The sequence below is a fragment of the Leptosomus discolor genome, chromosome 5 (genome assembly GCF_034619465.1).
Source record: "Leptosomus discolor isolate bLepDis1 chromosome 5, bLepDis1.hap2, whole genome shotgun sequence".
NCBI lineage: Eukaryota > Metazoa > Chordata > Aves > Leptosomiformes > Leptosomidae > Leptosomus > Leptosomus discolor.
This window is the reverse complement of record NC_141395.1, coordinates 32652741-32679500: the sequence shown is the minus strand read 5'-3', so window position 1 is coordinate 32679500 and position 26760 is coordinate 32652741. Positions and strand designations below refer to the sequence as shown.

Genomic DNA, 26760 nt, shown 5'->3' with positions numbered 1-26760 from the left:
TACAGTCTCATTTAACTTGTATTTGTTGGAGGGCATAAATGTTACTTGTATATTACAATGCTGTCACTGTGTGACATCCCATATGAATTTTGATGTAGATCACATTGCACTCAATCTGCTGTGATTATGCTTAGAAAATATTGTAGTTGCTAGATGCAGTGTGATTTTTTTTTTTTTAATTTTTCTTTCCCCTCCCCATTAACAATTGAGTCTACGGTTTAAAAATGTGATTATGGTCCTATAACATAACTTGCCAGGCTATCAGTCTTTTTGTTATAACTAAATCATTTTTTAAAATTTTATAAAGCTGGAAATTATCAAATGCTGTTTTGTTCATTGTCAACAGTGTTGTGTTCATTTTATGTATGTTCCTTATAAATAAGGAGCTTTCAGAAAATAAAATTATTCAAGGAGCAGATATTTTTGTTGGCTTTTATAAGGCTTTATTGTGCACCTTTGTGTTTTAGTATTTTGTTTCAAATCTCATGAAAGGCACAAGTGCAACCTTGTAAACAAAGTCATTTTGATTTTTCTTTTTACGTGGCATTTCAGGACTGACATGCATCCCTTGTAAGTGATCTGGAAGATGCACCTACCTCCATAAATTGTCATAGGTTTATGAGTTAAGCTGACATAATAACGCAACACCCCGTCTGATCCAGTGTTCTTGCGGTTTGTCTGAAGGGAGAGTCATTGCAATGACAAAGTTGGTGGAATGGCCTGTAGTTGACAGGATCCCTCTTCTCTTGCTGGTCTTGTACACTGGGGCTAGGTAACTTGGTCGCTGTGGAATGTCTGCTTTCTTACACAGCTTTAGCCATATTTGCAGCAAAGAATAAAATACTCCTTTTCATCTCAGTTAAAAAAAAATAGGGAAACAGTCTTGGCTTGGCCAAAGTATTTTGACATTGTTGTTCCTTTGTTTTGTTTGCTTTTTAACACATAGCCCTGAAAACCTGTTTTGTGTTTCCTCTTTCTTAGCAGATCACTTCCTCTCCCAAAATACGGAACACCAAACATCCTGTCGTTATTAGCAGAGGATTCTCAGCTCCTCTCAAATGCTTCATTTCTATTTCAACACAAAACATTTCAATTAAATTATTTTCTTTAAGAATGCCCCTGTTACTTCCTTCGAGACTAGAACATAAGAGTAATAATTCTACAGTATTTGTTGGTATATAACACTATAAAATGTCACCAAATGAAAGATACTGACCACAGGTACTGTATCATAGAGGATTTTTCAATGAGATTCTCGTAGCTGCTTAGTTTGCCTGTTCCAGTGTGCTCCATCCAAGAACAATACCTGAACGTAGACCCCTGAATCAGTTGAAAAAGATACCATATTATGCAAAAACTGAAAATGTCTTTTTAGCTGGAGCAGCAGCTAGTGCAACGCACTTTGCTAACTGTCAGTTAATTGAGTGTTCCAAGCAGTGATCAAATAACGTTGAGTATAACACAGTCTTACACTTTATTACAATTTATTCTGATTACAATTCTATAAAGTTTTATAAAGTTACAATGTCTAGAGATACCGTAGTGTATCCAGCCTCTTCTGAATGTTGAATGACAGAGCCTAAAATTTATTCCACAGTACAGGGCGCTATTTTTACATTTGTCATTATTACAAAGTTTTCTGTATGTACTACATATTGTCAGCTTTAATGTTTCCAAACTTGGAGATTTGATCATATAAACAGTCTTTCACTAGTTAGTTGTCACATTGTTTCATTGCTTACATCTCAAATTGACACCTGCTTATACCTTTCTAAAGCAGTTCATTAAAGAAGAAAAAAAGTTTTTAAATGTTTAAAAACCAAAAATATCTTCATTTTGATATGTCATAATGACTTGACAGAATGACAGCTGTCATTCCATCAGCTCTCCAGAAGAAAAAAATGTTACAACTTCTGTTTTTCATCAAACTTGCACCTTCTTGCTCTATAGACTCAAAACTATAACTTCTAAAACAAAAAATAGAAATACAGAAAGTGATTTGAAACTGACTGGCTGTGGCTCTCCCAGGGAACCTGCCAAGCCCTTCTTTTTACACTGCTTCCAGTCAAACTGATCCTCAGACAAGTATTAAAAAGAGTATTAAGAACAGTTCAGTTTAATCTGTCCTTTTTTTCTGAGGAAGAGCAAGCTAACAAATATATCTGGGACCTAAGGTAAGTAGTATATAATAAAGTGGTTTGATAAAAATTAGGGCTTTTCCCCCCTTAGAGTGGCCCCCTACTGCACACTGTGATCATATCCACAAGATACTTTTCAAGGGATAGTTAAAGTAGCATTCACAGCTTCTCTACGAAGTATTTTGTTTTCCTTGGCTTAGGAAAATACGGATCTTCAGACATATATGCTCATGGAATGAAATAAAGGGAAAAAAAAACCAACCTGCAAGCTAGGTATCACTTGAAATTTGTGGGAAGTTTGGGGTAAGAAGTGTCCTCTATTGGTGTTTTGTATCTGCATTCTAATCCAGGAGGGGAACTATTCTCAGTGGTTCTTAAGGATTTAAATAGTATTTTGCCTCTTCACTCCCTGTGCCTCTCATGGAAGCAGTGCAGTTGTGTATGTTTTCCAGCTGAATTCATTAACTTAATTGCATAACTCTGAGTCTGCAAATTAATGTTATCTTCTGAATACATCAGCAAAGGCAGATAATTGTGTCATGCATTTACTTACCATCTTCAGGAGCAATTTCATATTCCTTATCTTCCAGCACTTCGTAGTCAAATTCTAGTAGGTCTATCGGAGTGGTCTGTTTTCTGGCATAGTTCTGCTGGGCACCTGCTTGAGTGAAGAAGAATCGTGAAATCCAGAAGACTGTTGGAGTTCCATTTTCATACCACAGCTGCAGCAGCAAGAGAGAGTGGAGGAGAAAAGAAAAAAAAAAAAAGCGCTCTTTTTTTTTTTAAAGTATTTAGGAAAGCAAGTGTTTTCTGGAATAACAGCAGAAGTTCTCCCTTTGTGAATCCAGGATTGTCTTTTTCTTTTCTGAAAGCCGCAGAACTTTGGATGGTTGCCATGTCTTTTCAAAATGTCACTAGCTTCTGTTTTTAAAAAAAAAAAAAAACCCAACCACCCTCAAATGAAAAAAAACGCCAACACTGTTGCCTGGAAATACTTAGCGTATGTGAATGACAGTTGAATTAGTCTGTTAAACATGCATCACCCTTGAAGGTTTATCAAATGAGTGTTCAGTTCTCTGCCTCTCCCTTGTTATTGAAGGCTGTTCAGCATTCAACCTTTCTTTGTCTGTGCAAACTACAGATTTTTTGCTGTTTTCTCTTTGAAAGGGTCATATTTGCCTTCCAGGGCCAAAGGCACATGTTATAAGTGCGTACAGCAAGTTGAAGATGAGGAGGAATTATTTCCTCATGAGGAGGATATGTGGCCTAATTAAACTTCTGCTGATTTGGGGTGGGGGGAGTGTTTGAGGTTTTTTGGTTGGTTGGGTTTTTTTAATAGCTTAGTCTGTGGAGGCCTCTATAAAAAAATTATATTCAACAATTCCAAAATTCACTGGATTTGGTTGTAATATATGTCAGGTCTGTTGCAATGGTGAATATTTACTACATGCAAGAAGACCGTTTTCTGATTTTGCAAACGTCAGTTTTGAAAAAATTTTGCTACAATTACCTGCTGCAGAGAATTACAATGAAGACAACTAAACTAGTTGTCTCTACTAGTAAGTAGTTTTCCTCCCAAGAAATAAAAAGTTATCCACATAGCTATTGGCAGTTTTCTGTTTGTACAAGTTTAATTTCTGTCCTGGAATCTGTTCAAGAAATGGCACTTCTGTTCTTTACACATACTGCTGTCAGGCTTGGTACAGATGGAAGTGGAAGTTACTGACGCATGTTGACTGGGTGATGTGTGTCCAAAAACATAAAATATAGGTTTTCTAGAAATGCAGGTTTTATGAGTATTCTTCTAGACCTAAAACTGGATGCTGTTTTTAATTTTTTTTTTTTTTTTTTTTTAACTGATGATTTTTGTTCCTAGATCTTTTATCTATCTTGGGATCTGTTCTTACAACAGGTTTGGAGTAGGCAACCTGTTATGAGATCCGTTTTCTTGAGTTGATTGAGATTACTAAGCCACAGAAGGGCTCACATAGTAAGTTTGATAACTGGAAAAGAAACTCAATATTATTTTCCTAAGTTCTATTTTAATTAACTTCATTACCACTGCCAGATCTATATGTGGTTTAAGAGGCTCTTAGTGTAAACTCACTTCAGAAGACTAATTCTGTCATACAGTATTACTGACATACTGCATCTTTCTTTGTGAGGTGTGGGGTATGTGGCAAATGCAGTGCTTCATTAGGTGCCGTGATGAGTAAACAGCTATAGGAAACAGATGCACAAATGAATTGAAGCTGTTAATTATTCAGTGGAAGTAATTTGTGTGTATGTTCACTTGTGGAGAAGTCACCTGACATCAACAGACAAAAATAATAAGCAGCATTGACCAAATCTGCGTAAGTGGGGTGTGCTCACCTGTAAGAACTTCAGTCTGTTAAGGAAGTCAGTCGCATAGCTGCCCAGAGGCTTGAGGCTTGGGTAAGACTTACTCATCCATAGCCCTGGAATTTTGCCTTTCAGAATGCTGTTTACCACTTCTTCCAGTTCAGCAGACATCACTACTAGCCCCTAAAAGAAAGGAAGGCTGTCAAAATCTTTGCCTAACAAACAGGCTTGTTTTAACAATTAAAAATCAAGATAGCACTCTGTCCAACAGATGTTATGAACTTCTAGCTGAGTCAGACAGGAACAACACTGAAAACAAAAATAATGGACATAATGGATTTTATAGAAGTTACTGCAGTATTCTGTCTGATCCAGTAGTTAGTCACTAGATTGGTCAGGGAAAAGTTCCATAGCTGCTTCTGGAGAAAACTGCCCATACTGGAAAATTCTCCCTTGCCATGCTTCGCCAGAAACATGCTCTTCCCAGAGCACTTCTGAGTTTTACTAACTGTAAATGTTCTCTTTTATTATTATTTAAAGTTTCCTCAAAACTCTGTGACATTGCTGTAAATGCCTTATTCTAAAGTGGCAGACTTTTCAGCTTGTAGTTTGGCGAGAAAGGAGTGGTATTTATGGGGTTGGGGCGGGGGCACTGTTTGTTTTTTTTTTTAAATGCCTCATCAGCCTTAAGCTATAAAAGGATAAATAAAAACTACCCAAACTGACTTTTTCATGCCTTTTTTTGTATTTTGCACATCTGTAGCTTTTGATTCCTACTGAGAACAAACATCGACTTTAGACTGTGATATCTTAACTGGAATCCTCACTGGCAGTAATTTGCTATTTGAGGTGTTGAGGAGATCTGCTTTCATCTGTAAGAAACTCTGTGAGATGCTTCAGTCTTTCATGCCAGTGAGGCAGAAACACAGATGTGAACCCGGTTATTGCTTGTCTTATTTGCTCACGAATCTGCAGTTAAAAACTTTGTTTTGGTTTCTCTGCAGTAGGCACAATAGTATTTTAATATTCTATTGTACTCCTATCATTTTTAAGATACAGAACAATAAATCAGTTTGGAATCCAGATTCTTTAAACGTGCTTGACTGACCAACCTGAATCAGACTTAGGGGTCAGTTCTCTAAGGTACTTGCACTGATAGCTCAGAGATTGTGTCTAGGTTCCAGATATATGCCTTTAAAGGTCATCTTCAGCTCACCTTTATTGCTTTCTGGATGTTAACACAGGAGTCCCGTATTATCTGCAGTAACGTGTTAAAGCGTCCCATCTCTTGGGCAAGCACAGCATTCATGCTTTGAGTGTGAGTGGTCGGATATCTTCTCATTGCTGCTTCAATGTCAAAATTTGAAGGAAGTTTGCTCAGGATGTCACCTGTGACTTCACAAACAACTTCATCAGTGGATTTTGCACCACCATCAGATAACCGAGACTAGAAAGAGCCAAAAATTTGGATTTTGAGCAAAAGGAAGAGGACTTAGGAGACTGAGTAGTTAAAATGCAAGAGAATAGAGCTGTTATAAAGACATTGTTTAAAAGATCATTACAGTTCCAATGCTCTTCCTCTGTGATTAAAAATAATTCGTTTCAGAATTTCCCATATTATTGCAATAAGTTATTAGCTTAGAACTAACAAAATCTGTTTTCCTACAGAGCTGTCCCCTCTTCATTTTTTTTTTACCAAAATCCTGCTGCCACTGTAAACCAATCTTTTTCCCCCTGTCTCTGAGGTACCCATCAGCACTACTGGCTAGCCAGGTGCTGTGAAACGGCACAGAGCAGTGCCAAGTTCTGTCTCACTGTCCCTCCATGTCTCTCTTGCTCTCTATATTAAGGTTTTCATTTTCCTCATGAAGCTTACAGGAACTACAGTATCCCTAGATTGTACCTGGCTTATAAACTGGACTGAAACTGGCCAAGAAATTGAAAATTGTTAAAAGCCAAGGGGCAGAGTAGAAGATACGCAAACTGACTGTACAATCATAGAAGCTGTATTTCCTTAGGAAGACAGTCAAGAAAAACACACAACCAAAAAACCTTTAAAAGATTCTTAAGTGAAACAGTAATTTCAGCAGAATGGAGATACAACACGGTGAGGTACAGTAAAAAAATGAAAAAAAAAATCTGAAGATACTAATGTGGACATAGAGTAGAGAGTTCTGGTAAGATGGTGTATGACTTTTTACATACCTGTGTAAGAACAATGTTATCAAATAACAGTTGCGTTTCTGACTGATCCTTTCTAATATCAGCATTTGCATGCATTCCAAATATCTCTGGGGAAGGATTCAATGGAAGTGTCTTTGTATATTCAACATAGCTTTGGTACTGAAAAAAGGAAGGGAAAAAAAAAGAACAAGCCCAAAACTCTAGAATTAAAAGGAGGTGCAGAAACAGCCCCTGACAGGCTGCAAGCTGTCTCTCAAAACCACTACAAACTTTCCTATTAATGAATACAGTGTGTAAACTAAGATATAAAAGGGGGCCAACTGTACCGTACAAATTCCTTTGGGCCACCCTCTTGCCCTGAAATCAGGATTGGCTTTGCTTAAATACTTTCTGACAAAATTTCTGGCAGCTGTTGGAAATTCTCTTGCAAAATAAGATACCAAGTGCAAGGGGCTGCAGCCCCTTTCTGGGCCTACTGCTTGCGAGCATCTGAAGGCATTTTGCTCATGGGTAATATAAGTCTCCTGTGTGATAAATTAAGCTGATTACTACATCCTTTCTACCTCCAGCAGATATTATCAACTAAGTCGCTTATGCCTATTTTATAATGCTTATAACTTCAGCAGGCTATGTTTCACCCTTACTATCCCTTAAGTGTGCTGACTCACACACAGCAAAGTCAATTTAGTTTGTAGTAGTTGGGGTGGGTTTTTTTACATCATTTCCATTTCTTAGAAGTCACTGAAATGAGTCCTAATAGAATGTGAGATTAAGCCACAAAAGTGAGCAGTGACAGTGGTAAGCACTGACGCACATATTAATGTCAGTAAAGATAGATCTGTGTTTTAAAAAAATAAGCTGTTGGTAATTCTGTTCTTTTGGGATACTTACATCTACTTCAGGAGGAGCAAAATAAAGGCCACTTGGATCAAATTTATAATCTACATTTGTAATGATTTCTGAGGAAAAGAACACGTCTAGCACACTACGGAGCGTTCGCCGATCCCAGTCATCAGTGACTCTGCCACCATAGTTACATTCTCCAGTCATATAGCGAAGAGCATCATATGGCACCTCCTGAAAAAAAAAGCAAGACGATGATCTGAACTGCAGCCTAGCACTTCTCTGGACAGCCATATCTGTATCATTGTAATTTAGTTAGAAGTCATCCAGAATTCTCACTGTAAATTTTAAAAGCTGTTATTTGCTTCTGCTGGTTCATGCTTGTAGCATTGATCTCCTGAGCTTCAAATACTTTAATAATCATCCATCAAGTCACCCGGCATTGCTTCTTTTGAAGAATAATAGCACCAAAAATTTCCATAGTAATGCAGCTGGAACTCTCTGAGTACAAGTTTATGGAAAACTTTTCCAAGATTATCTGTACTTGTTCAGCTATGCATACTTCTGAAATAAATGTATGTTGTCACAGGGCCATAGCTGTGCTCATACATCTTATTTTACTTACATTTTTAGAAAAGGAAGAGATCATGCTTAAATTTTTGAGGTTGGGCGAAGCTGGACTCCTCTTAAGTGCATAAAAGGAACAAATTATGAGTGATATGAGATAAATTACAGGAAGTCAGGGCGAGTGCATGATATGCTAAGAATTGTGATAAATCAAACCAGTCAAAAAAAACTGCAAAGAAATCTGCTTACTACATACAAGTTACTATCTTTCAGGAAAAAAAAAAAGCTTCCCTCCCTGCTAGGCAATATGATTTCTCATAAGCGTTGGTCGTATAATGGGAGGACATCCCCTCAGACCCACCCCGCCTTCATTCTCCTTCAGGGAAAGAAACACACACCTTCATGAATTTGCTTTCTCAGCTGAACCACCATTTACCTGTTAACCACATGGATAACCAAAAACACTCCAGGCTTACAGTGGATTGAAAATAACACCCCCTTCCTGCCCCTAGCCATAACTTTAACAGATTCTTGCTATAGTGGGTTGCTTGGAAAGCTGGAAGTGTCATGTATTGCTATCAAATTCCAGACAGGCTTCTATGAAACACTGCCTGTCTCTTCAAATGGGGAAGGAAACATCATCTGCCAAATTTACGCAAACAGGTCAAGATTGTTATTAATCTGCAGCAGTCCAGGGTCTAGTATTATCCCTATCATTGAGTAAATCACAGTTAGCAATTAAGTGTTTTAGTACAGTATTTTACAGCTTGCAGTGACGCCACCAAGAGCTGAATCTACAGCTCCTGCTAGAGACAGGCTAAGATCCCAACAAGTAAGGCAACTATGGAACAAATGCTGCTCTATTTTACATGGCAGAACTTCTGAATTGTAATTTGAAAGTTTGCCGTATTAGTTATATACTGATCATGGTATACTAACCACTTAAAATGAATGTGGTTAGCACTATTGCAAGTAGACCTTGGTTTCTAATTCACTGCTCCCAGTAAACTGTTGCCGTGGCAGCACGCGGCCTGCATTGGCACATGCACTAACAGTCCTACAAAGTGCAAGGAAGGACCGGTGACCACTGTGAGAGGCTGCTTACCTCATACTGGTCCAGGAAGATGTGCAGCTGCTGCACGCGGATGCGCAGGTCAGTCTCATTGAACTCATATGGAATGTTCCAACCCAACGGCTCAAAATTCCTCCTTTCTTGCACCAGCATGTGGAAGAAGCAGAGGCCGTACAGCAATGTTTTGAACTCAGTCTTAAAACCAAATGCAACACTATTACTAATTCATGGCTGGTTTAAACCATTTCATTTTGTCTTAACATCCTGCACAGCAGTGCTGCCTTTGAGTCACTCAAATCCCGGCATCTCCTGCTCTGGTAACATACTCTTTATGAGTCAGGGTAGCTTTTTCTTGACATACAAAGGCCTTCAGCAGGAAATCTTCAAATTATCATAAGAATCAGTTCTAAATATTCTCTCAAACAATTCTCTTGACCCCTCAAAACATTTTCATTTTTAAAGCTATATATCCAGGTATATGTAATTAATATACATAACACATACAACACAACTATTTCAGCTTTTTTTTTTTTTTTTTTTCCTCTCTCATTATCAAGATAGATTTCAGGCCTTTAAAGAAAACCTTCAGATAGGAACTTTTGTTTTTCATTTGAGACCATTTAGCAAAGTATATGACCTCATTTAGAAGAACTACATTCATTATAGAAAAATAATGTAAAATATACTTGCAAACAGCCATCTAATTGTGAAAAGGGTGGTTAAGATTTTTTCCTAGTCTTTTTTTTCAAACTGTACTATTAATGTCATACCCAGAAAAATCTCAACTGAAGAAGGAGATGAGCAACAAAATAAAAATTAAATTTACTTCACTATTGTCAGTAATCAAAACCAGCTTCATTGCAGTGGAAGACAACTATTTAATTTGGGAGGGGTTTTCTTCCCACAGAGTATACATACACAGTCATCAGGGTCTGCTTTAACTGATTTACAAAGTTACAATACAATGTTACTAACAGGTTTTCTGCAGCTGTTGAAAAACTCAGGATCAGATATTGGATCCATCAGGTACGAACGAATTATATTGGCCCATAAACCTTTTGGTGCTTCATAGGTCATCTTCACTCCATTCTGAAGTAAAGACACTGGGAATGTGGCAGATGGGTAACTGGTGAGCCAAATTCGGAAATCTGGATGTGTTGTATCAGGGTTTAGCTCCTACAATAAACACATGTAAAAAACAGGCAATTGGGAGACAAAATAGATTAATATACACCTCAAGTGTTGTTATTAAAGCAATTTTTTTTAAGTGGGAAAATATACCAATCTGAAGTTTAATTTCTTAGATGCTTATATGTGATTATAGTGAAAGTCACAGTTACGAATGACACCCTCCCTTCCAGAGCTGGTGTACTTTTATGCAAGACTTGAGTATTTTGAACTAAAATTTGACGTCTCTGTGCATTTTTATGGAATATATGAACAAACCCAAGTGTTTTGCTCTGTACCGCAAGAGCAATGGAATGCATACTTTGCCTGTTTACCACACTTGCCTGTCATAGAGCTGTTCTGGGAAGGGCTATAGAAATAATACGTATACATCAGAAATGTGTTAAGTTTATCAAGGGGGAGAAAAAGAAAGAAATATACACTAGTACATCTTTGGAAACCTATAGCTGTTCAAGAGTAAAATTCCTTAGCTTACTGCTTTTCTGCAGCAGTAGACATAGGATGGAAGCTCTTGGACTGAAGAGACTGTTACAGCAGCTGGGATTTACCATTCAAGCAATGGGCCAGACCCACTAGGTTTGTGAACACTTTCTATTCCAGCAGGCAGAAAGAAAAAGATGCAATCCTTATATAAAGAACCCTTACGTAATGGGAATCATCACAAAGTATGCTAAGCTGGCTTTTCAGTCACCTCTATGGATCAGACATGCCTTCAAAAGTATTTGTAAAATAAGATAATACTTATTTTTACCTCACAGACTCTTTCCAGTGTTGGCATCCATGAACTTGCTAGATGGCAATTTTGCAGAACTATCCATGTTCCTTCCTTTCCTGCCTTTTCTATCATTTTCATGGCTATCAGGCCTTGGCCTTGACCAAGTGACAGAGAACTAAGCTTTGTACCACCGTATCCCTGCATATAGAAAGCACATTATAAGTAAAAATAATATTGCATAAATACACTAAACTTTCTGGTATGAGAGTTTACACCTGTATGTATTCTTGAATTATTTAATGTACAGTATATTTTTAAATATAGTTTAAATCTTATTTTCCATGTCATTCCAGTTGACTAAGACCTCTTATCTGTCTTCCAGTGAAAAGCTCCAACTGCACATCCGTTTAATCCAGACTGTAAAATTCTGACAGTTTCAAAGTACTCCTGCCTGAAAACAGTATGCTCTTTAAGGATGTAGACAACCTACCGTAAAATGCAATATACATTTGCAGCTTGGTGGTTGGAGACTTGAAGTATGTCTGTCATTCTCAACAGCATAGAATTCTGACAGAATAATAGTCAGGAAATGCAAGAAATACATTTTACCAGAAAACAGCAACTTTCTAGTATTGTAACAGTACTCTTCTACATAAGAACTGATTTAGGCTGTTGAGAATTTTTTGTTTTAAATGCCGTAATAATGACAGTCAAAGCCAACAAAAATCTGTATTTGAATTCTGAGGTGAAAATGCCACCCAAGATCCTAAGGTCCTGTATTACTACAGTGTTTTTTAATTAATATATTACACATAATGCTTATTAGAAAAAAAAATACCATTTTCAGATAAGATTCCTTACAATGAACATTTAAACCATTATGGTTTTGTTCCATATTTCCATTTGAGATTACCCAAACTAATCAGTTAAATAGATCATGACATCACAACATTATAAAATATGCAAAAAAATATTTAAGATATAATTTCTTATAAACAATAGACAAATTATTAATCCCTAAAAACATTCTATTTGCATTAATTAGTGCTTTGTGCTAAAGAGAAAGATGAGATCAATTTTAACATGTTTTTGGGCTTAAAAACAGGTTTTTGAGCTCACTTTATTTCAGTGAAAGTTGAAATGCCAAAGTTCCTCGCTTCATACCAGCATACACGCATGTGCGCACACATATCAACTATATAAAAAAAGTCTGGAGATATTAAAATACCTGATCATCAGCAAACTTAAGAAGGGCTGCCATGGGGTCAGCACCAGGAGAAAGTATAAATATCAGTGGTGCACAAGAATGACTATCAGAAAATGCTTTTGACAAATCAAATGCAGGTGGCTCAACAAATGGACGGCCCAGGTTGTGAATAATAAATTCCTGCACCATTGGTATTATCTAATAAAAAAAAGGAAAAACAGAATTATAGTGTCCTATTTTTGTGTAAGCATTAACACATATTACTTTAAACATTTTAATATGCATTTCACGGACAGTATTCCTGCATATAAAATTAGATACAAGTCAGTCCCAGAGGAACCAATGATTTGGGATGTTTAGATCTAGTCAAAAAAAGATGCTCTAAAAAGGCTGAAATTGGAAGTCCTATGCAAACAATCCTTAATCTCATTTCTGTCACCACATCTGGACAGACTAATGTGCTGGTGTAGGAAGCCAGGATTTTTTTGCACTTACTCCATCTGTATTATGGAGAGAATTTCAATTTTCAAGCCTCATATTTCAAAGGTGTTAAGATCATGGCTTAGAAAACTGCTGTGTACAGCAGTCTTGTACACTCCGGTGTTTAAACTTCCTGCTGAAGTTAACTGGGCTCCATACCAAAATGATAGACAATTTATAAATGACAGCTTAATGCTTTGATTCTGTAAACCCTTACATGTATAATTCTTTTAAATATAACCATTCATTCTATCTCTGGACACACTCTAGAGTATTTTACAATAACAACCTCCCCTTTAAAGAAATGCAACAGTATTTTCAAACGTGACACTAAGATTTAATCTCTGAATGCAAAATTTGAGAAACGCTAAAGGTTTCAAATAGCAACATTAATTCAACCACTTTGGTCACAATCAGTATAATATTTTTCAATTTTTTTATATGTTAAATTGCTGTATTCATAACCAGAGTTTTTAACTTGCATTTCTGAAATTTCAGTTACAAAACCTGTGATTTTCATGCTGCATTAGCATAGGTGCTTTCAGTTAATAAATACGTAGTGTGACCGAGTACACAGAATGTGATACAGGGGAAAAAAAAGTTCCAGTAGCTTCATTCTCTTGACTGTCCTGCTCAAACTCACCTGTGTTTTTACTTTAACACTCACCCTGCTTTACAGGTGCAATGTGTCACCAATTAGTATAACGCCTTAAAATTGAGAGCAGGAGGGAAGCTCTGAGCTATACTAATTGCAGGCTTCATCAATGGAGATGCTCTTGAAAGAGCTTGGTCTGGCTTCCAAGCTCTTGAGTAATTTTAAGGATATGTATGAATTTGAGAACCGTTTAAAAACCTTCACAAACTGGCCTTTTACAGAGAACTGCAAGTGCACTCCAGAGAATGTAAGTCTGAAAATGGATATTTTGACTATGCCTTATTTTTTGTATACTGTGCCTGAATGTAAAGTCATTGTTAGTTATATTCATGTTCAAGAGAAGTTGTGAGCTTCCACCAAGCCTGAAGAAGATGAAAAGTTGAATATTACAACTTTCCCCTGTTCTCTGCTTAGACATACTGTAGTAGGATGACTGGCTTCTGCACGGACAGTTTACTAGTCTAACTACAGAACTGAATATAGTTACTTTTCTTGTTTTCATTTTTTTTGTTCTTGTCACTTAAAAGTTAATTCCTTGTATTATGTAGTCTTTCTGATTGCAAAGTTTCATTCATAAAAAAGCCTATATTAGAAGAAACAAGTACATATCCAGCAGGAAGGATGAATGATCACTACTTAAAATTCAGAAATTAAAATTATTTAAATTTTAGAAAACATAATGTTTATGTCCCTGCAGGCTTTGACTTGAGCATTAAAAAAAAAAGTCCACCTGACTTCTACTTTGGCGCACACATGAAACTTCCAGGCTGGATCTCAGATGAGTCATACTAGCTAGAGTTATCTGAGGAGGTGTGAAGTGTGATAAGGGAAACAAACTTACTTAATTTTTAGTGTTCGACCAAATGTGATTCTGAATTGACATGAAAACATAGAAGAATTTTACTCACATAATTTATATTTAAAGGTTCTCTATGTCCATGGTCTTATGCTGGTTTTAATCTGAAAATACTTAAATTTCTGGCCATGGCAGACTGTGTGCAGTGCTACTGAAATGCCTGTGTAGCATGGCATCTACTAGACGTTATCTGCTAGAACAAAGCTACTCCAGTAGCCTGCAGATACCACAGCTATGCAGAAATCCATTCACTACTTGTAGCCTATTCTTTGTTCCTTTACTAGTTGCTTATTTACCTGCTTGCAGTCCTCTCACTTAAAATTTATTTTTTGGCCTGATCAGTGCTGATAGACATTGTGGGGAAAGGCATTATTTGCAAGCTCTCAGACACAGTTTGCTGATGTGAACATGAGCAGTGGGTTGAATGAAGCTCTAAACTTCTGAACTGTTACCTGCAGATGGCAAAGGCGGGCTTTGTCCACTGTCCAAATGCAAATGAACCAGATGTGGCAAAATGTTTCTTTTGCTTGATAGAACTGGAGGGCTGGAAACCAAATGATGACCCATGGTAAGCACAGATTTAACAATGTTCTTGAAGTATTCCTCCAAATTTCTTTGACAACATGCCATTACTCATTATAAAATTACCAATTTCTCTGTAACAGTTCACAAAACTGAAGCCTATTGAAATTTTATCTTACCCAGTAACCTTGAAATAGTTCAACTAGCTTTTATCTGAGATCCGCTAAAATCTAATTCGTATGTTTTCTGTATGATACTTTTTCTACTGATAGGCAGTGGAAGTACTGAAAAGACCTGTCTATTCAGATTTCTTCATCTCTTAAAATGTAACTTTCATGGCTTTAGTATCTGTTCTTATTCTGGGTTTACCTTGCAGGGAGGAACACACCAAACGTCACAGCTGTGGCTTTTTATCCCTTACTAAGCACTTTGATGACCTGACAATGGAGGAGTACTACATGCTGGAGATGACACGGCTGAGAACCTTCCTTGTAAGTGTTAACCAAATAATCTTAAGATAAATTCAAAGCTAAATGTAAAAGAGAGTGTCCATCTCTAAGCATCAGCAAGGAGTGACTGTGTAAGGCTAGAACATGACTTATTTTGAAGTAATGATTAACATGCATTATTGGCTAAGAAGTCTGCACCTAAATACTTCTCAGTGTAGTCTATTGTCAAAAAACCTGTTTCCTTTAGAAATGTTTTTCCAACAACTCATTACAGCAGACAAATTATCTTGGGTGCAATAATCAATCAATCCAGGAAGCTCTACAATTAGCAGTTCTTTCTCAGGAGGGATGAACAACACATGTGAAAAGACAAAATTTGACCAGATCTTTGCATCACATGTCCAGCTTTACATGTAAATCAGCCTAATTAAGCTTTGAAACTTTAAAGACAGTTTCAAATGTTTTACAGTTACCCAGTTTTACTCCTCCCCACTTCTGGGATTTCTTGCATGCCCTAGTGCTGACATATACAAAAGCACAGAAAGCTGAACAGCTTCAACTAGTTGATCAAGATCAGCTGATCTTTGATATATGACCCCTAATCCTATGGATAGTAAGAATCAAGTGAACCAAGATCCCTCATGAGGACAGTAAAGTTTCTGCATCTTACTTCCTGGTGGTTTTGCACAAATAAGATCTTTGCCTTGCTGATAACATCCCATGTTGAAAAGATACCTGGTGACTGTCAAGGTTAAGTATTTAAGTTCCCTATACAACAGACTCTACCTAAAAACAGGATCACATGCTGCAGCAGGAGCAGTTTGGTATCTTAAAAGGTGGACTAAGAGTGAGAAGATGATGTTGTTATGAACAGCAAATTATTTAGCACAGTGTTCCAAGGTACAAAAGGAGTCTTGGCCATAATATTACTTTATTTCGAAGTAGAGCATATAGAAAACTTGAAGCATCAACCACTTCAAGTGGGAACACTTTGCCTCCAAGAATGCTGCCACTAATATAGGTTGGAGGGCTATGCAGTATGGCTGATCCAGAGCATGCTGCCACCTTGAAGCACCAATATCCTAATGCATCCTGAGAAGCAAGCTCATGCCTCTTCATGCAGAAGAAAATCAAACTGAAGTCTCCCTCCCTGATGTTATTTAAAATATACCTAAACAGCATGTTCACAATTTACTTTACGAGTATACTAGACATCCTAAAAGTGATTACTGAGCCCTACTAGCAAGGCTAATAAAGGAGTTTCTGTACCAAATGCAGGTATGCACAGGAAATATCTGCCAAACTGCTCTGCACCACTCAGCCAGGTGACCACAGTGAAAGGTAGATTTCTAAGCCAGAATTAGTGGCAAATCAGTGGATTTTTGAGGATCTGGTTTTGAATGTAGTTGAACTAGACAGTTAAACTGCTCAATCTTTTGCTTTGCTTTAAGTGCAAAACTGGCAGAAGCATAATAAACTCTTTTGAAGAAGAAGTCACTGCAACTCGGCAGCGTCTGGTGGATAACTTTGTCTCCAAGCATCAGTATACACCGCCACCGCCTCTCCATGCCGATCCATCTGCCCAGCATTCTGAAAGCTCATACTGCCAGTCAAAAAAAAAACCAGAAGTGAAGTGTAAAGTCTGATTCTAAAAGTTTCTCTTTATATGGTACAAATATTAAAATTTTTATCAAGTACTAACATAAAGCTAAACAGTTGTGTGAGGAAGTCTAGAGAATTCCTTTCATAGGCTTTCTGGAACAGAGGTCATAACTGTTTATACCAATTCCTGTCTTTTGCAATATGCTTTGTCATTATGGCTAGGTGTGGACTCTAGTAGTCCCGCTGCCCTGTGAATATATGAAAAATCTCTAAGCAAATTATATTCTGGGTTTTAGTAGCTGACTTGTTTGGAATAAAGATTCACAACTGTGAGCACCTATTGTGATCTGTGCCATGTTCAAGCCTTACAATTAGACTCAAACCAGAACAGTTCTGGTTCAGGACACCTCCCAGAGAACAAAATGGATCTGTATCTGCAATAATTGTACCTTTAAGCACATATTATCTACACTCCTGCTTACAACTTGATTATCTTCCTAGATCAGACAAAATTTACCATAGTGACATCCATCAAAAACCATACATAAGCAAAAATAGCAGGTGTACTGAAAAAGGAAAAGTCACAAGGTAAGACTGTCTCAAGGAGGAAGAGCTCTGGGGATCTTGGTGTGTACACTGAAACTTAACAAAAGCCAGAGGCCTACCCTTCTGGTTTAAAATTTTTTCATTACAATTTCAAATTTGCTATTTTTTTGAAATCTCATTAATTCATATTTTCCCTTATGATAGACTGTTGTAGAATGGTTGTAGACACCACAGTTGAAATGTATACTTGCAAATACTGGTTTCTTAGATGGACAGACCTGTTTGAATAAGGTGGAAGTTTTGTACATACTTTGTCAGGTCTCAGGCAGTGAATGATAAGCATCCTTTGGAACTCCCCCAACTTGTTTTACCACTGAGCAGGAGAATCTTCATGCTGGGGATCCTAAAAACATATGTATTTCAAAATTCTTTAAAGCATTTGTGAATTACCTATAGTGAGAGTAAATTATCTTTTAACTTAACACATTAATCCATAATGTATTTTTTCTTAATGTACAGAAATGGAGTTGACATACTTTAAACTTTTTTTTTTTAAAAAAAAAAGCTTTTCAAAGAAGCTATAGTAATTTTTAAGTGTTTAAAAGATAATTACTCAAAGTTCTTCTCTAGAAAGTGGAAAAGGAATGAGGTAGTGGAAACCTGAAAATGAACTTTACCTCCCTCTTTCTATTAGAACTGAATTACAGTGTCAGTCTTCAATATTACAACGATATTACAATTATAACCATATAATCAATGACAATCACATTACAGTATTACATGATAACTATGAGCTAGGTTGCATGCAAATGCAGAAAATGAGTGCAGGAAAACAAGAATTGGAAAATTAAGTCAAACAATGCACCAGAGAACTCTGTTTGTAAATGGCCTGTGAATAATCCAGCTATTATGCTGTTACTGCAGTATCAGATTGGGAACAGCAGTTGTTGTGTGGCATGTTAACTTCTTATGAGATTGAAGTACAGTGCCAGCTAGGTATGCCTTTCTGGAAACTGGTATTACAGCACTGCTGGTGAGGCTCTTAGGCTTGCCTGTAGAGGCTTGGGTACAGAGATATGCAGACAGACCTGCCCAAACTGCATTCCGAGCAACTTTGATTTAGAAAATCAAATCACAATGGAGCTCAGGTTCTGCTAAGGATCTAGAGCCTGGCTCCCTCCTTCCCAACTCCTAGGCACTTAGTTTCAGATCAGAATCCAAACTGCTGCATTATTTTTATAATTAATATATGGGGAAAATATGCACCTCAGAATGACATCTTGAAGAGTTTAGCTAAAAATTTGCAAGCCTTTTAGGAAACTGAGTGAATTAGGAAACACTGAGGAGTGAAGGCTGCACTGAAGACTCCATTAAGTTGTGCCACTGTGCCAAAAACTCTTCACTTCTCCACCAGAAGAGATGCATCAGTAGCTTTGAGATTAAGTCAGCCAGCTAGAGGAGAACTGAGTTTCAGTCCCTGCTCCAAGATATGCGATATGACATTAGATAAAATATTTAGAATCCTTGAATTAGGGAGCTGAAGCCAGGTCTCCTCTACTTTCGGAAGCAACCTGATCTACAACAGTAGGAGCACAAAAGTACACCTCAGACTCCTTTGAAAAACATTCATATTCAGTGTATGGTTGCTGATGACAAAGTGGCTCAAGCAACACTGATTTTGTGCCCTTTTCTCTAACACATGCGTACGCGCAAGAAACTGCAATTTATTAAGACGGGAAAAAGAGCTAGTTGCATATTACTGAGGATAAACTATACTGGTAATACAAAAATACAGTTATCAAAAAGTAATCTTCCCCAAGATCTACTAACTAGCATTTTTGAAAATGCTAGTGCATTCACATGAATGTACTAGTATTAAAGCTAGGCAGGTAACAAACGCTTTTACATAACAAGTAAAAGGCATAGCAGCTCTGTGGTAGATAACGCCATTTCTTTTGATCTTGCACTCACTGGCTTCAGTGTTACTGTTTATTAGATTATCAGTTAACTGATGACCTGATTCTATAGATCTCATTTTTATTGAATGCCACTTAAGTGAAGGAATTTCTCTTTATTTCTGTTTGGCTGGGTGAATGCACACATAGCTATTGCACACATCTTGACTCTTCACTTCTGAAAGTCAGCACGTTTCATTTGCATTAGGCATTACTTTAAAAAGCTATAATCCCAAAGTGCATAATGTAGTCCCCTCACTCACTCTTTTTTTCAAATGCCATCATTTCTCTGTTCATTTTCCAAGCAATTATTTCCCAAAGAAAAACTAAAGCCCTCAATGTGCTGTATGTTTTTGTAAATGCCCTAGGAAAGCTTTAACTCTGCTATTCATCTGTTTCCTGCAATGTGGACAACTGAAGGAGCTGCCGTTGCTTACTTTCTTTAATGTCTCTCATTTACACTTAGGAGCATTTCCCACCAAAAATCCATTCTTTTCCTCTCTGCATACTTTAAGCCCATTTTTTAAATACAAAGAATTTTTAAATCCTTGACATTTACAGTAAATAAAACACAATCTTTTTGAAATGGATGTAGGAAGTCCTGTGTCATTTGACTAAATATTCATGACACCACCTGACAAACTGGCAATAATCTACTATGACACAATATTTGCTTAAATATTTACATTTGTATATGTTAAGAACATACCATATAAAATGACAGCACTTTCTTTTCCCTGAATAAATATTTTCAATGTGTTAATTAGCTTATGAATGCAAGCAATCAGGAATGTTAACATACCAAGCTGTCATATACTAATTTCCATGTATTCTTCAGTCGCATAAAATCCTTACAAATGTTTGTGAAGCATGGCAGATCATCCAGTTGACAAATTTCATCCCACGATTTTGGAGGAAGCCAGGAATATGGATTAGAAAAGGGAGTTCACTATGGGTTCACATAGGTCCAAACGTATGCCTCCAGTCAACAGAAACTTCCACTCATTCTCATTAATCTACAAGGAAAAACACTGCTCTCACAACTAAATAAAAAAAAAATCAAGTGGTTTTAGTACATTATGTAGGAAATCAATACATTTATCTGGATTCTTGCATTAGTTGAAAAAGCTTCTATACAACTACTAAAAGCTTATTTCTGAAGTATTGAGTGTCTGGTTTTCAGTTAAACATGAGTTTAAGGAATCAAAAAAACTAAGATATGAGCCAATTTAAAGATTCATCTGCATTCCTAACTTGGGGAATGAACGACGTTAACCGATTAGATTTTTAGACCCACTCTTCAAATCCTAAAATGTTCAAAGAAAAAAATACTGGACATATTTCAGGAAACCATACATTTTACAACCTTTTCCTATAATGCAAGTCTAAATATCAAAAAGAAATATCAGCCTATTACATGTCTCATTCCTTTCTCAGCACTCCTTTATCTTAAAATTTCTTTGATGGCTTGAATTTGTAAATTGAAGTCCCTGTGAATGGCAGAACGGTGTCCCATGATCGTTACTGTCAGCTCTTAAAAGAGTTCACTTCTACGTATTCTCTAATACAAAAATTGCAAAAGTTTCTAAAATTTTAAGTAAGTGTTTCCATATTACACTGAAAGAAACAACTCCAAGCAACCATAAGTACTGTTTTGCAGATGATATGGTTAAAATGCGTGTGTTTTATTAGGAATTAAAAAAAAATCCTGTAAAGAACTACTAGAAATCAGTAGAATTCAGTTGATACAAGTGTTTGATTTTGAGGAATTTATGCAAAAATAAACACATTTAGCACCTTAAGAGAAAGAGCTGAGTAGTTTCTTAAATCAATGGTTACAATTCATTTTGATATGCTCTTAGAACTCGGAATACATTACAGAAAAATTTTGCAAACTGTTCACTAAGAATAGCATTGGCTGGGCTTTGGTTTAAGTAATGTTTAGAAAAATTGTTATCATCCAGCACAGTTTTTCCTTATTTGTTTGTTATATATTTATTTTATTCTAGGGAATATTTTTCAATGCTTATAATTGCTTATTAAAATGAAAATAAAATACCACAAAATTGAGGCTTAAGTAATGTAATTATATATAAACTCATTTTTCTATTCTTATCCTGTGTGTTCCTATTACTGATAGTTTGTATATGCAGTTTAATATATATCATATAAAACTGCAAATTATTTTTAATTACTCACTAATCTTTCATGTTTCAGGAGATTCACAGTTAGACAAAAAGAGAAGAGCAGCTTGTCCTTTTCAAAGAGGGAGTGACAGACATTGACATAAAGTAAGTAAAATGATCCTTCAGAATCTTCATCCTACAGGTGTTAGAAAAAGAACAGCCTTCCATTAATATCCCTCTAAAGAGTGTGCATTCTGGAAACCTATTACAAACCATTTAGATCTCCTGATCTCTTTTGTTCTAATACACTCTCTGGTCAATTACCCCAAAGCAATCGTTAAATGCATGTAACAATTTGTGAGCAACATAACATAAAAAAAACATTTAAGTGCAATTACATCTCAGTAACACATGACTTTCAGAGAAATTGAGAGGTCCCTTTTGGGAGGGGCAGAAAAGAGCAGCAATTTTAAAATTAATTATGAATAGGAAGACCAGGGCCAAAATCAAAACAGTCCATCTTTAAAGGTTATCTGAAATGTATTTCCCATTCTACAGAGTAGTTTCCTTAATACACTATAATACAAATATATTTAAAACTCTAATTTCAAAGCAAAGATGCCATCTATCGTTTTATAAGGGTTGACGTTAGAATACCTTGAATACTTACTCAAAATAAGGAAAAGTCCATTCAGGTGGTTAGAAATGCAGTGTCTGAATTTGCACAACTACTTCAAATACTTCTTTCAAGGTAGTAACAAAGATGTGCACAGGCACTATGGCTTTTTTCCATAGCCATAGGTCACCAGTCCCTTGGCAGAGAGCGACTCGGAAGGTCTTCCTGCAGTTCAGACATGGTGATCATTCAGAAACATAAATGCAATCTATTATAATTGAAAAATGGAAAGCTTTTGACAGAAGATCAAGTTTAAGAACAAGCAATGCTGTTTGATCTGTGTCTTCTCCTTTTCAGTCTTGTATTTCAGTCTATTTTTGTTTTCTTCCATGCAGCTAACAAGAAATAGACCCTTTTTAATAATATTACTGTAATATATAAATGCTCCTAGTTTTTATTAGGATCTTAAGTCCTTTCAAAATTATTAATTCCTCATCAGTTAAATGGATATACATTCAATTTATACACAAAATACTGACACAAAGATGGCTATAGGACAAAATGTAAAGTTTTTTCAAGTTACAGAAGTAACATTGCTTGCATGAGAAAAGAATGATTAAAAAAAAAATCTCGGCACAGAGCCTGTAGTAAAAAACGACTGACTAGTGAAGAGAGCCCGAGACAAACAGGCTTATGTGAATTGTTAATTCATAGAGAACTTTCTGTGAGTCTGTCTGCCTTCACTGAGCAAAATTATCAAAATGGGCTTACACCAATCATTCCCTGGGAATGCATACTGTCAGCTGGAATGCAAGTCTTGTATCTTTCTACTTCTGCTGATGGAAAAGTTCTGAATAAAAATGAGATTATTTTATTTATTGTTTACTTTAATTTAGGCACACGTGTTTTTTAAAGTCAAAGAGCTAGATTTATAGAACACAGATTGCCTTTTTGGTAAAAGGCTACCTTGAATGTAATTTCAAATATGATACCAAAATATTAAGCTCTGACTTAAATGATTAGTAGCAATATCTATGATAAAAACAGTTATGCTAGACTTAGATTGCCCAGACCTTGACTGAATTCTAATGAAAAACTAACCTTCATAACCAGTATGCCACTGAACTGAACACTACACATTAAAATACATACTAAGTATCACCCTACTGAGTACCTGCTTGTAAGCAAGTAACTTACTGGTATTTAAATAAAATAAGGTCAGTAATGGATAATTCAGAAATCGCCATTTGCAGTATTTTCTATATACAAACGGGATTTGTTTCCCTCTCCCATCCTTTGTTCATTTGATGAACAGGCAAGTAGCTAAGTAACAGAAGCAATCCCCTGTGATTTGAAGATCAAATAAAGCCACTAAAGTAGAATTTATCAATGATGTGACAGAACACTGAAAAATTTTCTTTAAACAGTCTCTGTGTAGATAATTCACTTCAAGGGTATATTTTGAATAATCCTAATGTGATCATACTAGTGAGGTCCATCACGTGTAAAATTCAGATCATTAAAGACTGCACAGTTTCTCCTGTTCTCATGAACAAGCTGGAAGAGGAAAAGACACCTTAAGTATAACAACATTCAAACTGAATTAAAAAAATGGTTGGGTTAATAATCACTGCCTTGCACACTCTACAGCCACAAGCCCCAGTCACAAGACTTCATTCTCTCTCACCAATTGTGTGGAAAAGTTTCTTGTCTGTTTCTTGAAGATGTACAAAGTCACTACATGAAATGAAATTTAAAATCAAAGCAAGTGGATCATTTTTATCTAACTGTAATTTCATACACAACTTGAGGTAGCAATTACTAAATAGAAACAGCGTAATATGTTTCACTTGTAATATATTGTACCATTTTGTTTCTATGAATAAATTTTCCAGAAAAAATATCTGCCTTATATATGTAAAAAAAAAAAAAAAAAGGAAAAAAAATTCAAAATGCAATGCCTGAGACACTACACTTTGGAGAAATGACAGTAACATTTCTGGAGTAACTACAAATACATCACCAATTACAAATGCTGAATTATCATTCTTACCTTGTTTGTAAAACTTCTGATTGCTCCGAATTATCTATAGACATGATGAAAAAGTTAATAAACCACATGACTGAATACTGGTACATTGGCTCAATGTTTTCCAGATCAGCAATAGTAAAAACAAGACTGATGAATGGATAGCAATAGGACGATAGCCCATACGAGTAGCACCAATCTTCTTTTCTGTCTCTTCAGCTGCAGCTTGCTTTTCAGAAATCTCCTTAGCCAGAACTTTGGAAGAAGACAGTATCTTGATAGCAGTTTCATCCTCCAAAATATTTCCCTCTGAGGCTGAAAGAACTTCTAAAATCTTGTCTTCTATTTCTTTTAGCTGCCTAAAATAATATACAGGATTTTTCACATAAGAAAGTTACAGCTGTTTTCTGTTAATTTCTATTAAAAAAAGACAATGTGTAGATTCTATTCATGGTAAGCAACTTACATACAAAACCTTTTTTTCTTATTAAATATTCCCTTAAATTTCTGAAAAATGTATCCACTTTCAGGCTGAAAACAAATGGCAAAAGGAGGAAGTGACAAACCACTTTGAATACTGCATATTTCATGCTTTGACCCATGGGGAAAGATGCCCTTTGCCACATACAACCAGTGCAAATCTAGCACTCAATGAAAACATTTCTGAAACACAGCCATTAATATCTAATCGAAATTTGTGAAGACAGCAAATCATATGCCAATAGCATGGAAGGGATGTAAAAAATGGAGGACAGGATCAAGAGTTACATTTTGAAATTATACAACCCGCAATTCAGCTCTTTAATAAGTTCTAACAATCCCAGAAATACGAAACCATATCGGAAGATGAAAGGCACAACCAGTAGGAATATAAATAAGAGCATACATCCAAATCAGCCTAAAAAACAAAGAGAAGCCTAAGTTTGGGCTCTCAAAAATAGCAGTCTTGAATTTACTGTTAAATAAAAAAAAAAAGAAGTCTCTGAAATGTATTTCCCATGATTGTTTTCCTTAAACTGCAATCTGCTTCTATTCCTAGCAAGGGAAGTTATCTTGCTACCTTTTATTCTCAGCCCCTTGAAGGATGAGGGCTTGTTTTTCTTCTTCAAGATCTGGCCTTTCTCTTGCACCTACAATTCCAAGAAGCTGATCCTGCATTCCTTCTGAAGTTATCCTGAAGTTCAGTAATGTTACCTGTCACAAGAAATATTTTTTGAAAGATAGCACAGTCACGGCCAGATGCAATTCAAATGCTGCTTCATTTACAAGATGAGGTTTATATGTAATATGCTCAACCAAACTTTGAAAGTAAATGAATCACAGCTGAGGGTTTAAGAGTATGTGTTAGAAAGCTAACTCCAGGATTAACCCAGAAAGTTAACCATAAAAGGGATGTGACAACAATGTATAGAATTTCATTCTGTTCCTCAAAATTACACTGAAATGTTCAATATCAGTGCTTTAAGTGATTGGTCCATATAACATGAACTAACACTCTTGCATGTAAGAGGAAGCTACCCATTTGATACCTGTATGCATCAAGCAGCCTTCCCAGAGAAAGAACCAAAACATTTCTATGAATGGAAGATTCAACTTAATGTACAGATTTTGTAAATAAATTTGGTATTGTTTGTTTTCCAGAATTGTTCCATCTGAACATCCCAGTGCAAATGGGATGCTGGCACAGTATTTTACAAAAATACAGATAAAGACCAGGTAGATCACATTTTATGGTCTTTAGAAATTTTTCACCCATAAAACTTTTGCTGCTTTTATAAAGTAAGTGGTAACATACATGCTGGAGTTATACTTCAAACTTTCATTGCCTCTGCCACATACGTTTTCTCTCTTTAATGGCCCTGTTCACGTGCAATTTGTGGTGTTATTATTACAGGGATATTTGTACCATAGAATTAGGGTAGCATCATGTTCTCTTTTTCATGAGAAAATAAGAAGTGACTGGAAAAAAATTATTGTTTGAAAGAATTCCCATCCCATGACATATTCTAATGGATCCAGAAAAACCCCACATGCTCTTGCTGAAGAAGTAGCAAAAATTACACTATTTTACATGAGAAAGTGAAGGAATACATTACCAGCAGAAGGCTAGAAAATAGTTTGATGCATGTAGTTCAAGAAAATAATCAATTTGTCAATCATGAAGACAGATGAAAGTATTTGGTTTAATTAATTGACTAGGTAATAGTGAATACAGATTCTCTTTGGGCATTTTTGGTGGGAACAGATACCAGTGACACGTGTTTCAAAAGAACATTCACCTTGAACATAGTGATCAGTTAGAATACGGAATACCTGTGAATTTGATTTGTCTGCTACTGCCACTAATAATATTTGAAAGTTTTCCAAATATTTGAGGCTTTTTTTCCATGGGTTTTGCTTGTAAAGTTAGGAGGGGTAGTATTTTAACTTTCTTAAAATACATCACTAAAAGTTTTTTGTTATAGTAAGACTCAACTGAAAAAAATTTAAGAGCACAGATAGCATATCACACTGTTCTTTCACACAGGAATTTTGAGAGGAGGTTCAGTTTATCTGACACTAAGAATTAATAAGATCTTCAGAAGCATCATGGCCTATTTCTTCCTCACCTTATTTAACAATTTTAGTAATGGGAAATATAAGCAGGACCTAATGGTTCAAAACTTC

At 36.1% G+C, this 26760-nt stretch overlaps 2 protein-coding genes across 2 annotated transcripts in view; one reads left to right on the top strand and one right to left on the bottom strand.

Annotated features, from left to right (window-relative positions):
* Window positions 1-616: 616 nt before the first annotated feature.
* DNAH7 (dynein axonemal heavy chain 7) overlaps window positions 617-26760 on the bottom strand; it is a 90303-nt gene continuing 64159 nt past the window's right edge. Inside the window, 19 exon segments of the mRNA XM_086465981.1 lie at window positions 617-843; window positions 1213-1320; window positions 2692-2860; window positions 4512-4664; window positions 5698-5928; window positions 6687-6824; window positions 7557-7742; window positions 9181-9342; window positions 10123-10323; window positions 11087-11248; window positions 12279-12455; window positions 17678-17770; window positions 20125-20286; window positions 20288-20338; window positions 21522-21613; window positions 21616-21644; window positions 24118-24238; window positions 24241-24452; window positions 25154-25287. Of these exon segments, the coding sequence (XP_086322107.1) occupies window positions 617-843; window positions 1213-1320; window positions 2692-2860; window positions 4512-4664; window positions 5698-5928; window positions 6687-6824; window positions 7557-7742; window positions 9181-9342; window positions 10123-10323; window positions 11087-11248; window positions 12279-12455; window positions 17678-17770; window positions 20125-20286; window positions 20288-20338; window positions 21522-21613; window positions 21616-21644; window positions 24118-24238; window positions 24241-24452; window positions 25154-25287 (2808 nt within the window).
* Window positions 13502-16865, top strand: LOC104350775 (baculoviral IAP repeat-containing protein 5.1). The gene is made up of 4 exons (XM_009956698.1): window positions 13502-13639; window positions 14707-14816; window positions 15147-15261; window positions 16671-16865. Exons 1-4 carry the CDS (start codon window positions 13502-13504, stop codon window positions 16863-16865), a joined length of 558 nt encoding a protein of 185 aa, XP_009955000.1.